Source organism: Papio anubis, chromosome 4 (assembly GCF_008728515.1).
Source record: "Papio anubis isolate 15944 chromosome 4, Panubis1.0, whole genome shotgun sequence".
Taxonomy (NCBI): Eukaryota; Metazoa; Chordata; class Mammalia; order Primates; family Cercopithecidae; genus Papio; species Papio anubis.
The window spans coordinates 175,668,786-175,685,787 of NC_044979.1; the positions used below are offsets into that span (position 1 = coordinate 175,668,786).

Sequence of the window (17,002 nt, forward strand, 5' to 3'; positions counted from 1 at the left end):
CCTTGCCAGTCCTTTGAGGTGGATGCAGCAGTGCCCACTTCACAGGTGAGATGAGCAAGCGAAGGTGCAGAGTTGGTGCAACACAGGCCCAGCAGCAAATCCCATACAGGCTGGGTCCCAAACCACTGAGCCTAGGCCTGCCACCAGCATCCGGCAATGCCCGATCCTCCATGAGGACAGGGGAGGTCCTGAGCTGCTCCACTAGGAGTGGCCTCCTGTGTGCTCCGGCACCAGCAGCACGGGCAGCCTGCAGCCCCATAGCCAGTGCGCAGCCAGCAAGGTAAAGGGCTGTCCCTGTCCTCACAGTGCTCATTGTATCTGTCTGCGCTCTCATCACTGTTACCAGGTTCCAGGCCAGTTTCTGCTCAAATGTGCCTGCCTCACCTAAGAAGCATTTGCTTCACTTCAAGACCTGTATCTGTGAACTTGCAATCCCACTTCTTTAGAACAAAGGCAAGGTCAGCCTCTCTTCCCTGGGCCCTTGGGAAACCTGTTCATCCTAGTCCCCAAAAGACACTTGTTTAGCTCAGCACTGTCTTGGGTGAGCTCCCCGCTCCCTCCAGGTCACTGTGCCTCACCCCTGAGCCCAGGGCCCTGGCTCTGCAGCATTTCTTGGCTATGGTGAGACTTGCAGTCCAATCAACCCCTGGAGGGCCCTTCCTCAGACTTTGTGTAAGCAGTGTCACCTCGCTTCTAGGTCCCCAGTTGCAACTCAGAGGCTGATGGCCTGAGCCATTCCATTTTTTCTTATATGTATTTCTAACCCAGCAAGTCACAGATACTACTTTTCAAAACACTATTTTTTGCTTTGATCCACCATCTTCTCAATCTTCAAATTCTGTTCTCCTGAATTCCTGAAGAGTCACCCCTTAGCTTTCCTTTGCAGTCACCATTTCCTGGCTCTGTTCCTGGCTTGCTGTTGCTGAAACATTTCCTCACACCTGACCTGTGGTTCCTAGCTGCCTTGAGCTTGATTTTTTTACTACAGCTTTAGTGCCAAAGATACTGAATGGGTCACAACTGGGTCATCTGAAATAATGTGCGGTGTCCAGGAAGTGAAAAATAAAGCTGCTTTTGTGGCCTATAAGGATTTTATTAACCCTTCCCATGCTGGTGGTGCTCGAATTCCTCCTATCTTTTATGAGACACAGTAAAAATTCTGACTGGAGGCCACAGTGGTGGTATTCTACCCTCGCCCCACGCATCATAAAGTTCAAAATGGCCCCGGCATTGTTCCTTGAAGGCAATGAATGGGCCCACCTGCAGTGGCCCTGGCAGCAGGGTCGGTTTTATTTATGGGCTCTGGGCTGAGTGGTCCTGGGCGCAGCAGCCAGTGTTGCCGATGGTCCCTGAGCATTTCCAGGAGGTTGCTCCCGAGTGAATTTTCCTTTTTCTGCACCAACCACCACTGCACAGTTTATCCGACCAACACCAAGCACAGCTCGAGTTCAGCACTCTGGGTGCAGGACATGGGCTCAGGCTCTGCAAAAGTCACCCAACTGAGGAAATGGGAAACGAAGGGAGCAGGTGAGATAGAAAAGGTCATGGCAGGGGCCTGGCTCCATCAGCCACTGCCCACATGCCGACAGGCAGCTGCAGTATCAAGGAGTCCAGCAGAAAGCAAGACTGAAGTCTGGGGCTGGCTAAAAACGAAAAAGAAGCAGAGCTGAGCCTCAACACAAAACTCCACTCCCACAGCAGAAAGCTAGGATGCGCTTCCGGCCAGGAGGGAGACTGACTGGGGGAAATGGTGCCTCTGAGTGACTGTGAGCTGAGTTGTGCACTTACAGGCAAAACACATTAATAAGGAGTAAAATAAAGGAACTTTCTGAGGTGGAAATGAAGCTGGAGGAAGTAAAGAACTTACCTGATTTATTTTTGCATTCAATATCGTAGCCCGTGATGGGGCTGTTTCCATCAAACCCCATGGTCCACCTGAGCGTAATTGTGCGTGCTTTGACATCTTTGATCTCAATTTCGGGAGGGTCTGGGGGCTCTGCGCCATCAACAGAAAGACTCCGAGTTAGTTCAAACGGAGCTCTGACATGAAACGCTAGTGGAAATGCTGAGCGTGACTCACAAATGATTTGTCTGCATTAGACAAGAACAGACGCTTTTTATTTGGAAACATTTTCTTTTTCCTAATCACGTTTTAGGGAAGAGAAATTCCACTTCCCCAAGACTTCCAATTTTCATAGTCCTTAAGAACTGGACCAAGCCTGGAGGATATAAAATGTCACTATTCTAGTTTGGATCTCTAACTCAAAACATATTTTGGCCCCAAATGTTAAACTTCCCTTTCATTCTGGTCATCTAGTACGTGGATTCCTAAAATTGAGGTGAGGAATTCCACCGCTGTACTTGTGTGCATGCGGCTTGACTGTGATGGGCTTGTCATCTTGACTGGCTCCTCTAAGGGCTTCGTTCCCTGTTTCAGGGCTTTACTTTGACATAATCACAGGCACTGCAAAATTCTGCTTTAGCACTGACATTATACATATTCAAAATTTCCTGGGAATTAGGAAGTGTTACAGGGCAAATTGAGGCCACACAGATGCCCAAGGCTGAGCATAGAGCTCCCGTCCTGAAACGACTGTGTTTATTCTCTTATGCTATCGTCTTCCTACCTTGCACTGTGAGCTGAATTATTCCACGGTCCTCCCCATAAGAATTAATAGCATGGCAGGAAAAGAAACCAGAATCTTCTCTCACAGTTGGCAAAATCTATGTGTGAAGCAGAAAGAAATTTATCTTTTTCAGTAGGCAAAATGACTTCGGGCCGTAAAGCTCTCTCTCCACTCTTTCAGTTCTCCTGCCATGCCCAGCACACACATATGTACACTGACACTCACACTCACTCACACAACTCCCATTCCTCCAGACACATACGCTAAATCACACACATGCACGTATCCCTCTGAGGACAAATTATTTCAGTGTAATTGTAAGTAGGTGGATGAATAGGATTCATGTACATTATCCATGTCAGTTGTAGCTCATTAAATTGGATGTGTAATTTATATAGGATGTCGTGGTCAGCTTGACATATATCCCACATATACATTTTTTTTTTCATGGTATCCAAAGCAACCATGCCTAAAGAGACAGATTAAATACTGCAGCCAGGGCTGGGGGCCAGCACGACTCACATCAGATTCCTTTTCCAGGAGGATTCCAGGAACGGAATGTCTGAGAGCCAATATAAGCATTTCGAACACAGGGCTTCCCCACCTCCCCACCGTGTGTGTGCTATAGTATCATCCTCTATCCCCACGATAACAGCACAAGCCAGTTCACTACTCACAGTGCTTTTCTCTAGCTTTTGTGATCCTCTCTTGACAACAGCATTTTTTTTTTTATTGTGGATTTTTCCAAAGAAGCAAGATAGTTTTTATAATATTTTTGTCCCAAAGCCCATCTCATTTTTCTTTTTGCAGGAAGTTAAAACATGCACACAGCATAGGCCGTCATTCCTCAAAGATTAACTGTCATTTAAAAACCTTATTTCTCACTTTTTTTTTTTTTTATTACAGTTAGGTTCCCTGCTGCGTTCATAATGACACCATTCTTAACACTTAGGCTAAAGCACTATTTTTGAAGGCTACTTCAGTAATCTCGCTGTGTGAAAGGCGAGAGAAAGGGTGCTTCATAAATAAATTCCAAAAGATTATCTGCTACTTATCTGCACCCACTTGTGTGAAAGGAAAGACTTATTCTTCCAATAAAGTTCATTTCATTGAGTTGTATTTGCCATGCTTTTACCTGCAGAGTAGAAATCACCTCTTCTCCCACCTCCTTGGTGGACACAAGATAACGGGCCATCTCAGGGTTAATGATTCGGTCCTCCTTCTCCCAGCGGACTATAATGGGCTTCTCACCATGCGCCGTGCAGCTCATCTCCTTTTTCTGCCCCTGCGTAGCCAGGGTAGTATTTGGATATGATGTTATCATCGCAGGAACTGAAAAACCAAAAGGGACACAACTTGTTCAGCAAAGCAGCGTTCTTGATTTTTCCCTGGCAACACACTCAGGTAAATCATGCTTCAAGAGATATTTCTTTGAAATGAAATTTATTCAAGAAACTGCTGAGTGAGAATCACAGGCAAAATAAAGGAAAGGCAGCAGAAAAATGAAACTCGAGTAAGTGAGCCCTCAGCAGAAATTGTCATGCCGTTTCATATCCACGGCATGTTGCTCTCTTCCAATCCTGTTGAGGGCCATGGCCTATATCCCTTAGCACACCCAGAATGATTGGCATGGTTTGGCTATGTCCCCACCCAAGTCTCATCTTGAATTATATGCCCATAATTCCCATGTTTCACGTGAGGAACCTGGTGGGAGGTAAGTGAATCACAGAGGTGGATCTTTCCTATGCTGTTCTCATGATAGTGAGTAAGTCTTACAAGATCTGATGGTTTTAAAAATGGGATTTTCACTGCACAAGCTCTCTCTGTTTGCCTGCTGCCATCCATGTAAGATGTGACTTGCTCCTCCTTGCCTTCCATCATGGTCATGAGGCCTCTCTAGCCACATGGAACTGTAAGTCCATTAAATTTCTTTCTTTTGTAAATAGCCCAGTCTTGGGTATGTCTTCATCAGCAGCATGAAAACGGACTAATACAATGATGTTACTGGTTGCTCTGTCTATTAAAAAAAAAAGTTCACAGGAAGGGTTATCCTCCTTTTTCTGGGATCATCTATGTTTCTAACTATCATTTTCAACAATGGAGATAAAACCTCCACTTTTAGTCAACTTTACGTGAATCCCTTATTGCTGCTAACCAGTGCTCGTAACCACTCTTCACAATGTCCATCTCCCACAGTTTTATAAACCTTGCAAACCTTTATCAGTCACTGGAGACCTCAAATCTGCCCTTCTTCCATAACTTGTATCAGAGAATCTCATCTCCAATTTACTGAGAAAAGGGAACTCTTTATTTGTGAAGCTTCTCAAGTTTTCTTTTCCCACATCAAAATTAGTCTAATATGTAGGCTTCTTTTCTTGGCAACAGATGACACAAGATCCCACCCCAATTCCACAAGCCACCTATAAATTGTAGACTGTATATAACAAACACCTTTTAAAATGCATACTAAGCTTATGAGAAGGTGAGAGAAAAACCAGAGACCAAAAACAAAAGCTGATGGTGAAAAGTCAGAGGTAATATAATGGTGGTGTTTTGACTACCTGAGAGGCATGACATTAAATGTTAGACCTCCAAAGCCAGGCTCCTCAAAGGGTTCTATCTTGACAGAAAGTATATAACCAAAATAATAATAATAATAAATAAAAATCCACAAAAGCAAAGAGAGAATAAAACTACCTCAGCTTGTGTTATATATGTAGAAAAACAATCTCTCCCCTGAGAATTTGCAAAACTGGCCTGACTCTACATAGGTCTGGAGTCACATTCATGCTAAAGAATTAACATGAAGGTGACTTTAGTTTGATAATGGCCTGAGGAGACTAGCAAAAGCTAACATACTCTACAAGAATACGTTCTCTGTCCAGGCCCACTGAAATGCACCCAGATAAAGCTCTACTGGCCATGAGCTCACAAACTAAAACTAAAGAACACATGAGAAAACTAACACCATGATTGAGAACCAGCTTCCCAGGACTTCAGATGATAGAGTCATCAGATACAGACTGCAAAATAACTATGCACACATGTTTAAAGATATTTTAAAAATATGATAAAGGAATAAGATGTTAACAAAAAGAACTAGAAAGTTTAAAAATTCATCAAAACATAACTATATTTTTACTTGCTTTTAAATCTCATTTCCCCAATTACAGGAAGAAACTCCCTTCCCCCATTTCTGAGGTCAAGCTCAGACTATGTACTTGATTGCTTGCCTCATAAGCCTTCCAAGGTACTTTACCATAGAAACATACTGGGTGGCTTCTTCTAGGACTGGCACATACTGGGTCATGCCTTGTCCCATAGCTTACCAGAGAGGTTTGAGACATATAATAAAACGTCAAAATACCAGCAGTTCTGTAGCCTGGACACTCACAGAAGAACCTACATTTGGGATTTTCTCCAGAGTCAGCAGCCATGTGGCAGAGATGCGCCCCACAGCACTGACCGTGTAATAAGATGGGAAGTAGGCAAATTGGTGACTGAGGAAAGAGGCGCCAAGAGTCCTGCATATCAAAGAGAGCTGTTCACAACTGTTGTGAAATTCCTCTTCCGGCATTTCTGAGATGCAGCAAAACTGGCTATACTGTCCCCAGCCTTTGTTTCTGATCCCCCCTTTCCCCTAGCCTATCAAAGAAAAATGTTTATTTTTATTAACAGCTTTATTGTGGTACAATATTCATACCATAAAATTCACCTGTTTTAAGTGTGCAATTCATTTGTACACTTAATGTTGCATTAGCTTCCTAGAGTGCCTGTAACAAATTACTAGAATCTGTGTGGCTTGTAATAACAGAAATTTCTTCTCTCACAGTTCTGGAGGCTGGAATTCCAAAATCAAGGTAACAGCAGAGCCATGCTCCCTTTAAAGCCTCTAGGGGAAGCCCTTCCTTGCCTCTTCCAGCTTCTGGTGGCCACACGCATTCCTTGGCTTGTGGCAGCAAAACTTCAGCCTCTGCTTTATCTTTACATGATTTACATCCTTCTTTGAATGTTTCTGTGTCTTCTCATGGACTTCTTATGAGGATACCAGTCACTGGATTTAGAACCTACCCTAATGCAGTATGATCTCTTCTTAACGAATTATATTTGCAAAGACTCTATTTCCATATGAGGTCATATTCCAAGGTTCTAAGAGGACATTAATTTTGGGGATACTATTCAACCCATTACAAATATATTTATATTATCTAATACATATACATACATACCATTATAACCTGAATACAAATATACACAGTTGTATAATCATCACTGAATCAAACCTTAGAGCTTTTACATTACCCTAAAATATTTCTCCTGCCCATTTACAGTCATTTCTCTTTCCCCGCTCAAGTTCTAAGCAATCGCTAATCTACCTTCTCTCCTTGATATGGTTTGGCTGTGTCCCCACCCAACTCTCATCCTGAATTGTAGTTCCCATAATCCCCATGTGTCATGGGAGGGGCCTGGTGGGAGATAATTGAATCATAGGAGTGGTTACCTCCATGCTGTTCTCATGATAGTGATTGAGGTCTCACAAGAGCCTAATGGTTTTATGAGGGGCTTTCCGCCTTTTGCACTTCTCCTTCCTGCCGCCATGTGAAGAAGCACGTTTGCTTCCCCTTTCACCATGATTGTAAGTTTCCTAAGGCTTCCCTAGTCCTGTAGGACTGTGAGTCAGTTAAGCCTCTTTCCTTTATAAATTACCCAGTCTCATGTACGTCTTTAAAAGAACAGACTAACACAGTCCCTGTATTGCCTTTTTTGATCATTTTCTATACACAGAATCATATAGCATGTATTCTTTAATATCTAGTTTTCTGGATTTTTTTCACTAAGCATAGTGTTGTCAAGGTTCATCCATGTCATAGCAAGTATCAGTACTTTGTTCCTTTTTATTGCTAAATAATATTCCAGCTCATGGATATACTGCATTTCTTAAATCCACTCACCCACTGATGCACACTGGGGTTATTTCTACTTTGGGGCTATTATGAGTAATTATACTACAAATATTCCTGTATAAGCTGTTGTGTGAACAAATGTTTTCATTTTTTCCAGGAGAGATTCCTAGAAGTAGAACTACTGGGTTATATGGCAATTTCATGTTCAACATTTTGATAAACAGGCACATTGTTTGACCAAGTGGCAGCACCATTTTGCACTCTCGTGGCAGGAGATTGGAGAGAGAAGAGGGAATGAGAGGAGGTGTTAAGATTCAGCATTTATGGTGAGGGAACATTCCCTTTCAACCATTTGAGTTCAACAATTTGAGTTCAACCATTTGAATTCAATGAGGGAACTGAAAGAGTAGAGATTGGGTGTACCTACAAAAAGGTAACCTGGCATGTTCCTCAACAGTTGGAGGCTTACTGGCTGTAGAAAGCCCAGGCTCACCATGGATCTGCTGTCACAGAGGAACTAAAGGTGGTGGCGCCTTCTGTTTGGCCTCAAATCCACTAATCAAGATTTTTTTCTCATAAGGGAAAAGGGCTAACTCATGATAATTAGAGATCTCAAAGCCAACAAAAGTAACCTAATGTATTACAGGCCTATGAACAAGAAAATATTTACTCCTCATTCTTTCTCTCACAGCTGGGGAATGTGAATCAGAAACCGTGACACCCACATATAATTTAGCTTTGAAAGGTGACCCCTGTCCACCACCATTATCCCCCATCCCCCAATTCCTGATGAGCGTCCTGATTCCTGCAACACCCTCGTCCTTAGAACAAAATATAGAAACTCTGGTTGCAAAACTGAAAATCAATCCATGTTTAATGCCTCCCAGTCTCCTGGGTATCTTAAGGCTATGGTCAGGATGTCCTATTGTGCAGTGTTTGTAAAAAGGAAATCTGTAAAATGGTAAGACGTAAAAAAAGACAGTTTTCCTGTGAGAACATGGTAAGTCACCATCATCACCTCTGAAATCCAGGGTAGTTTAACACTCACTGACTTTATTCCAATCAGAGTGAGCCAATTCTGAAGTAAGGGTTTCTGTCCTATTCCAGGAGCTCTGTGCAGGGGAACAATGCATTGCAAAGGCTGGTGTTGACCCAGAACTTTAATTCCCTAGTACTTTAAAACAACCAACTGGAAGAACTGTTCTCCAAAAACTGCAGCATTGTTTTGAGGACTTGTTTGTTTTCTTCTATTTTCCTTTAAAAAAAAAATAATCGCAAGCTTTATTGCATTTGATGAGAGAAATACCTTGGCCAAACCACAGACCTCTGGTTTGTTTATGATTTGCCCATCTTAATCTGCAAATACTCCTCAGTTTTATTTAGATTTCTACTTTGAAAGAGTGCCCTACTAAAATGGGTATTTTTGTTCTGGTTATTAAATTCAGCACTTAGAGAGAAATGCTCTGACTAGACCATGTTCTTCTAACCAGCTCAAGTATTTTCAGCCCTTTAAAGAAATGGTGGAAAAGATTTTTAAAAATGAATCATTATCATGGCTTCTTTGCAATGCTAATGTTTGAAGGCATGACCTTTTCACTTGTCACAGTTATGGATGCTTAGAGATGACAACATGTCTGTACAGCAGCCCTTTCTGCAAGGATTTCTGAAGCATAACAAATGGATGGGGTAATTTAACAGGGACTGGTACCAAGGAGAGGCTGTGGGCAAATCCTGCTATCAGGGCCAAGGGAGATCCAGACCCAGGAAGCCTTTGTCCAAAGATTGTGCGCTGTGTGCTTCTCCTGCAAAATTACCCATTGAGGAAGGTGCTGTTTTACATCATATCAATTGATAAATTTGCTTCATAAACTATAATATTATCTAACAGTACCCTTAATGCTCAACAAATCTGAGTTCTTATGATATAAGGGAGCATCTGTCTGACCTACTTTTTTGCAGCATAAAGATGCCGTGGTGTAGTGGAGCTGCTGTCATTGGCCAGGGAGATCGGATTGTGCACATCTCTGCCCAGCTTGGCAGTGCAGTTATCTCTCTTTCCCATTTAGCTTGAAATTGGTATGGTGGTAGTATTTATGCCACTGAAATTGGCAAGTGCTAGAAATCAGGGCTTTCTCTATCCTCTCCCCATCAATAGCTAATTGATAAACATTTAGCAGAACGATACTTAGGAGAGTGTTTCACTGTATTAATAATTTTAAAGGGTGTTCCCATCGTACAAGAGATACTGAGAAGATGGAGAGATTAAGCTAAGAGCAATAATTAACTTTATCAATAAAAGTAAACCCCTATTACTTAATTATTAATTAAATAATTAAAATATGAACAGTATGTCACTGTATGTTTTGGCAAGTAATTCAGTGATACATTGATGCATATATTAAAATTTTAACCCAAGGATACAGAGAGAATGAAAAATTATATCAGTAAATCACTGATATTAAAGATTGGTTCCAAATTTTACTCTCAAGTCTTTTAATGACTCTACCAATAATGCAAAATTAATCCTTATACATTTTTATGGTTTTTGTTCCTACCTGGTTCTGCTGAAAAGAAAACAGATTGAAAAGAAAGCAATTGAAAAGAAAACAGGAGAAAGTACCAAACAGCCTGGATAATCCCGAACAAGACAAGATTCCTGTCACAAGCATCTGGCTCAATACTTTCATTTTATGGAGAAGAATGGCTGTCAAAAGCCCAAATACAGGAGTCCATCAGGATCAAATTTGATCGGTCCTATTCGAAAACCATCACTGTCATCATCACCCCCAACATAGGAGATGGCCAACTGTCCAGAGCGTCCAGGACTTCCGGTGTTTTAGCACAAGAAGTCTGTATCCTGGGGAGTTTCTCAGTCCCTCCAGGCATTCAGAGCAGATATGGCAGAGGAGGGTGTGGAGCCAAGAATGAGGCAGCATAAACCTGGCCCAATGCCCAAGATGGGAAACTGAGGCAGGAATTACAGGGTTCCCGGGTGGGAGGTCAAAAGAGGGAGATGCTCTGGGACATAAATACATTTTAAAGCTATTTTTTTCAAGCCCTTTTTAAAACATTCCTCCCAGATTTTTATTATGAAAAAATTTCAAACATACAGGAAGCCAATCAGCCATGTATCTACCACCTGGATTCCACAGTTCACATTTTAATGGACAGTGTTGAATCAAAATGTGTTTTCTTTGTTATCAAAATTTACTGAATGCATTTTTGTATTATTCTATTTTAAAACTACCTTAGGTAAACACATACATCAGCGTGGGTCTCAAAGGTCAAGCTGTAAGATGGCAGCCACCTGCCTGGATTCTGCAGCTCAGGGTGGAGACACACTGGGCTCCTGGTGTCCCAGGTAAAGGAACCACCACACCCTGGCCTGCAGAGGTGATGTGGGGTTAGGTGGCCCTTGGGGTAAAGTGGTGCCCCTCACATATGTCTTACCAAAAGGAAAGGTGAAGAAGGGCCTGGAAGCAGAGAACCTGACTCCGACCTCCTGCCGCCTGGACTGGGCGGGACCCTCGGTTGTGCTGGGTTTTGGCTTTCTCACCTGAGTCATAGGAGAGCTGAATGGGATTGGGGCTCTCAACCTGGCCTGTGTCTCGGAATCACCTAGAAGCTTTTAAAATAGGTCAGTGCTCAGGCCCCACTGCAGATTGGCTCGGAGTCACTGGGGGCGGGGCTTATGCATGGATTTACTTAAGTTTCCCAGATGATCCTAAAATACATAGCCTGGATTGAAAGGGGCCTATCATGGGGAGGGGGGAGGGGGAGGGATTGCACTGGGAATTATACCTGATGTAAACGACGAGTTGATGGGTGCCAACGAGTTGATGGGTGCAGCACACCAACATGGCACAAGTATACATATGTAACAAACCTGCACGTTATGCACATGTACCCTAGAACTTAAAGTATAATAATAAAAAATAAATAAAGCAATAACTTCTCTCATGTTCACTTGACATTTTACTTATTCTTAAAAACTATATGAGACAAGGTAAATTACCTAAAAATTTAGTAGCTACATTTAGAATTGTAAATTATGTTCAGGAATAAGAAATTAAAAATCTTCAGAGCTGGAATACAGTTTAAATCTATGTATTTTGAGGATGTGTTATGTCTGGGGGATATGTAAAAACCTGTGAACAATTTACAAGACAGATCACTTGCACAGCAAACTCTTAATGAATGAGAACTTATGAGGATCTAGGAGGCATTGTCATGGAGGCCATTAGTCCTGCTTTAAAAGTGGTTAAGACTCCTAAATGTTTCAATCAATACTACATTTTCATGCTTACTTAAATAATTATTGTGAATTTTCTATTTCAATAATCACAATTTTTAAATAGGATAGGATAATCCTAAATAGTTCCAAAGAATTGATCAGGGTTAGAGTGCCACAAAAGCTAAGAGAGAGGTGGCAGAAGATAAAATTTTCAAGGGAAGAGTTGTTCCACTCAGCATATAAAGTACTAGGAAATCAAAAGCTAGAGTTTTAGCTCTTTCCATCAAAAAAAAAAAAAGAAAAAGAAAAAGAAAAAGAAACAACTCAGCCAGATGATACCCAAGGTCTTTTCCTCCTTTAATTGCCATTTCCCCTCCTTTCCTTTTTTCTTTATTTCTTTCTCTCTACCCTTCTGTTCCTCCCTCCCTCCCAATTTTTTCTTCATTCTTCCCTTCCTTCCTTCTTCCTTTCCCCTCTTTCTTCTTCTGTTTCACCCTCCCTCATTTTCTGTCTCCTGCTGTTTTTGTTTTCTCTTTCACAGTGCCATAATAACAACAACAGCTAATTTTTACGAATGTTGACTGTGTGCTAAGAACTTTTCCATATACTGCATAAGTATTTAGGCCATATGACAACATGATGGAATAAAAACACTAGCCATGGAAATGACCCAAGACATATAAGTGCTATTTTAAGTCGATTCTAAATTATGCTATAAATAGAATTGAGACATGTAGACAAAACATTTCCAACAGATTCACTGGATTTGCATCTATATTAACTAATGTCTATGCAGTTGGTCAAATAGAAACCACACACCAAATACCTGCTTTAAATGGGCAAAAATAAAGATTAGAATATAAGATAATTTTGGAATTAATTTCTACTTGACATCTTCTCCCCTTTCTCCTTAATTTCTAAGTAAGGAAATAGAGAACTAGGGGGTTTAAGACTGGAAGTGACTAGACCTATTCCCCTTGCCTCTCTCCTATCCCTACTGCAAAGTTCTATTTTGTTTAGTACGTTTATTAAAAAAATTAATATTACCATAAAAGTAATACAGTAAAATGATCTTCATTAATCCCTAAAGTGATGAATCTTTCCCATCCCCTCTCTTCCCTTCTCTTTCCTCCTCCCTTCCTCCAGGATCTGGAAAACTAAATTGTAGTAGCAGCACAGTTTGTTAATGCATCTGTCCTTCTGTCCTTTCATGTCTCAGATCACTTTCACATCATGAGCTTACAGCAACATACATGTTCTCAGTAGAGAAGGGATTCTTAATTCCATTTACCTATAATTACACAGGGTGGGGAAATTAAGTAATTAGCCTAACATCATACAACTAGTAAATAGAAGCTCTAGAAGGAGAATCCAGGTCTTCTGATTCCGAGGGCAAAGCCTTTTTGCCTTACAGTAGCGGAGGAGGCCAAGGCTGGCCCACAGGGTGCAGAGTGTCTGACCACAGAAGTGTCTGGCACCCTGACTGTCTTCAAGCCTGAACACCCTTGGAAGCCCCTCAATCTGGGGCCTGAGTCCATTTACAGGAGAATCCCCATAAAGTCCTTGAAATTTCCATTTTCTCAGCTGCAAGGCAAGACCCAAACATCTCCTGCAAGCCTATTGCATACTTGTAGAATTATGCAGATGAGACTGGCTACGTAATTTGCAGGACCCAGAGCAAAATGAAAAGATGGAGCCCTTTGTTCAAAAAGCAGGAAAAAGGTACCATTAAAGTTCTAAACTATAAAGCTTTTTCCTTCCTTCTGTGGTCTCCCTCTATCCCACTTCCTCTGGCATGGTGATACTGACTGGTCAAGTGCTGACCCTCACTGACTCCCAGGAACAGCCTTGTGACTTGGCATGCACACTCACGTGCCCCCCCACATGCCTGGATCCCCACCATCATCATACCCAGACCACGGTAGGGACGTGTAGTCAGGCCTCTCTCAGTCAAATAGGTGACCCTCAGTGACCTGGAGACCCACCCTGCCCAGTCATCCTCTGTAAGCTCTATGGTACTGCCACCTAGAAGCAGGGAGGGGTGCCACACCCAGAAATGTTACAGGGGGCTGTCTCTGACCTTCTCCACATACTTACCCAGATCCCCATGGACTAGATGACCATAGCCATTGCAGGGCAGTTGCAGGAAAGGGGAGCCTAGGGCTCCAGGGGGCAGGAGAGTGGACAGCTGAAAATCTATTCTGGAAAGGCAATGGGAGGTGGGATGACATGGGAACTGTGGCTCCGCATACCCTGTTCATGCTCCACTGTCACACTGGACTTCACTTGCAAAATACAATTTCAAAGACAAAATTGTTAAGAATTCAAGATGGTGGCTACAGACAATCTTTGGCTTGTGGGACTGGACTGGTCATGTACCCATGATGCTGTCCCTGAATGTCAGGACAGTACTCTACTTCTTAGGCATCCTCTACTGCTTCCAGTAGAGAGAAACAGCTCAGCTACCCTGAGGAGGAGGGGAAGAAGAAGAGCTGAGAGGGCAGTCTCTTGGGTAAGATTTAGACATGACTAACCACAATCTGGAATCTGAAGTAGGGAGCCCACTCTTCCCATCATGAAGGCAATGGGTACAGAGGCAAGCCTTAATGAGGGAAGTGGCTAATCCCCTTGCAATCAACATCTTCCCAAGCCACTAAATGCATCACCATTATCTTTCATTAAATCTGTGGTTCCTATTCCTTACATCACCTTGGAGTCATAAAAACACCCACAGTATGCCAAGAATGATGACTTCCAGCTTCATCCTCTGGAAAGGACATGATCTCATTCTTTTTATGGCTGCATAGTATTCCATGGTGTATATGTGCCACATTTTCTTTATCCAGTCTATCATTGATGGGCATTTGGGTTGTTTCCAAGTCTTTGCTATGGTAAATACTGTGGCAGTAAACATAAGTGTGCATGTGTCTTTATAGTAGAATGAGTTATAATCCTTTGGGTATATACCCAGTAATGGAATTGCTGCGTCAAATGGTATTTCTGGTTTCAGATCCTTGAGGAATCACCACACTGTCTTCCATAACGGTTGAACTAATTTACACTCCCATCCACAGTGTAAAAGCATTCCTATTTCTCCACAGCCTCACCAGCATCTGTTGTTTCCTGACTTTTTAATAATAGCCATTCTGACTATTCTCACTCATGAGTGGGAGCTGATCAATGAGAATACGTGGACACAGGGAGGGGAACAACACTCACCGGGGCCTGTCGGGGGATGGGGGGCAAAGGGCGGGAGAGCATTAGGACAAATACCTAATGCATGCAGGGCTTAAAACCTAGAAGACAGGTTGATGGGTGCAGCAAACCACCATGGCACATGTATACCTATGTAACAAACCAGCACATTCTGCACAGGTATCCCAGAATTTAAAGTAAAATTAAAAACACAAAAAACAAAAAAAAAAAACCACCCACAGTAGTATCTTCTCAGTCACAGCGAATACTTGCTCTCCCCAGGATTCTCCGGTTTTTGTTTTTTTTGTTTGTAAAATATACATAACCAAAAAATTGTCATTTTTGTCACTTTCAGTGGATTAAGTACATTCTTAGTCTGTCTTCAAGCCAGAACACCCTTGGAAGCCCCTCAATCTGGACCCTGAGTCCATTTACTGGAGACTTCCCATAAAGTCCTTGAAATTTCCATTTTCTCAGCTGCAAGGCACATTGCTGTACAGCCTGCACTACAATTCATCCCCCAAACATTTTCACCCTCCCAACCTGAAACTTGGCACCTCTTAAAGAATTCCTATTATCCCCTTTTCCCGGCACCCCAGGCCCTGGCAGCCACCATTCTACTTTCCGTGTCTATGAATTTGACTTCTCTGGGGACCTCCTATAAGAATCATGCAGTATTTGTCTTTTTGTATCTGGCTTATTTTACTTAGCATAATGACCTCAAGGTTCAGCCAAGCTGTAGCCTGTGTCTGAATTTCCTTCTTTTTCAAGCCTGAATGATATTTCAAGATATGTGTACACAGCATTTTTTTAATCCAGTCATCTGTCAACGGACACTTGTGTTGCTTTCACCTTTTGGCTATCGTGAACACTGGTGTACAAAACATTATTATTATTTTTATTATACTTTAAGTTCTAGGGTACATGTGCACAACGTGTAGGTTTGTTACATATGTATACATGTGCCATGTTGGTGTGCTGCACCCATTAACTCGTCATTTACATTAGGTTTATCTCCTAATGCTATCCCTCCCCGCCCCCCCAAAATAGGACCTGGTGTGTGATGTTCCCCTTCCTGTGTCCAAATGATCTCATTGTTCAATTCCCACCTATGAGTGAGAACATGCGGTATTTGGTTTTCTGTTCTTGCGATAGTTTGCTGAGAATGATGGTTTCCAGCTGCATCCATGTCCCTACAAAGGACACGAACTCATCCTTTTTTATGGCTGCATAGTATTCCATGGTGTATATGTGCCACATTTTCTTAATCCAGTCTGTTGCTGATGGACATTTGGGTTGATTCCAAGTCTTTGCTATTGTGAATAGTGCTGCATTCAACAGCCCTTCATGCTAAAAACTCTCAATAAATTTGGTATAGATGGAATGTATCTCAAAATAATAAGAGCTATTTATGACAAATCCACAGCCAATATCGTACTGAATGGGCAAAAACTGGAAAAATTCCCTTTGAAAACTGGCACAAGACAGGGATGCCCTCTCTCACCACTCCTATTCAACATAGTGTTGGAAGTTCTGGCTAGGGCAATCAGGCAAGAGAAAGAAATCAAGGGTATTCAGTTAGGAAAAGAAGAAGTCAAATTGTCCCTGTTTGCAGATGACATGATTGTATATTTAGAAAACCCCACTGTCTCAGTCCAAAATCTCCTTAAGCTGATAAGCAACTTCAGCAAAGTCTCAGGATACAAAATCAATGTGCAAAAATCACAAGTGTTCTTATACACCAGTAACAGACAAACAGAGAGCCAAATCATGAATGAACTCCCATTCACAATAGCTTCAAAGAGAATAAAATACCTAGGAATCCAACTTACAAGGGATGTAAAGGACCTCTTCAAGCAAAACATTATTTTTTAAAGAGTCTGTAGAACTTTGCTAGAGAAAATGGCTTGAGACTTTTTGCGTGTTTTTTCTGAAGCCATTCAAAGGCCAAGCAGTATTTTCCCTGTTTGTGGTCTCTGCCTCTCAGTTTCATCTCCGTTTCCTCATCTGTAAGAACAATGAGACCTGCTGCCTCCTAAGGC

The 17,002-nt window shown here is 42.1% G+C and overlaps 1 protein-coding gene across 2 annotated transcripts in view; it reads right to left on the reverse strand.

The window, feature by feature from the left end:
* Positions 1-17,002, reverse strand: part of DSCAM (DS cell adhesion molecule) — an 825,379-nt gene that overhangs the window by 154,105 nt on the left and 654,272 nt on the right. For both annotated transcript variants that reach the window (XM_017956431.3, XM_031664941.1), the window contains exons 12-14: positions 3,763-3,959; positions 2,628-2,724; positions 1,868-1,996 (exon numbers count right to left, since the gene is read on the reverse strand). In XM_017956431.3, the coding sequence (XP_017811920.1) occupies positions 1,868-1,996; positions 2,628-2,724; positions 3,763-3,959 (423 nt within the window). The remainder of the gene's footprint in view (positions 1-1,867; positions 1,997-2,627; positions 2,725-3,762; positions 3,960-17,002) is intronic.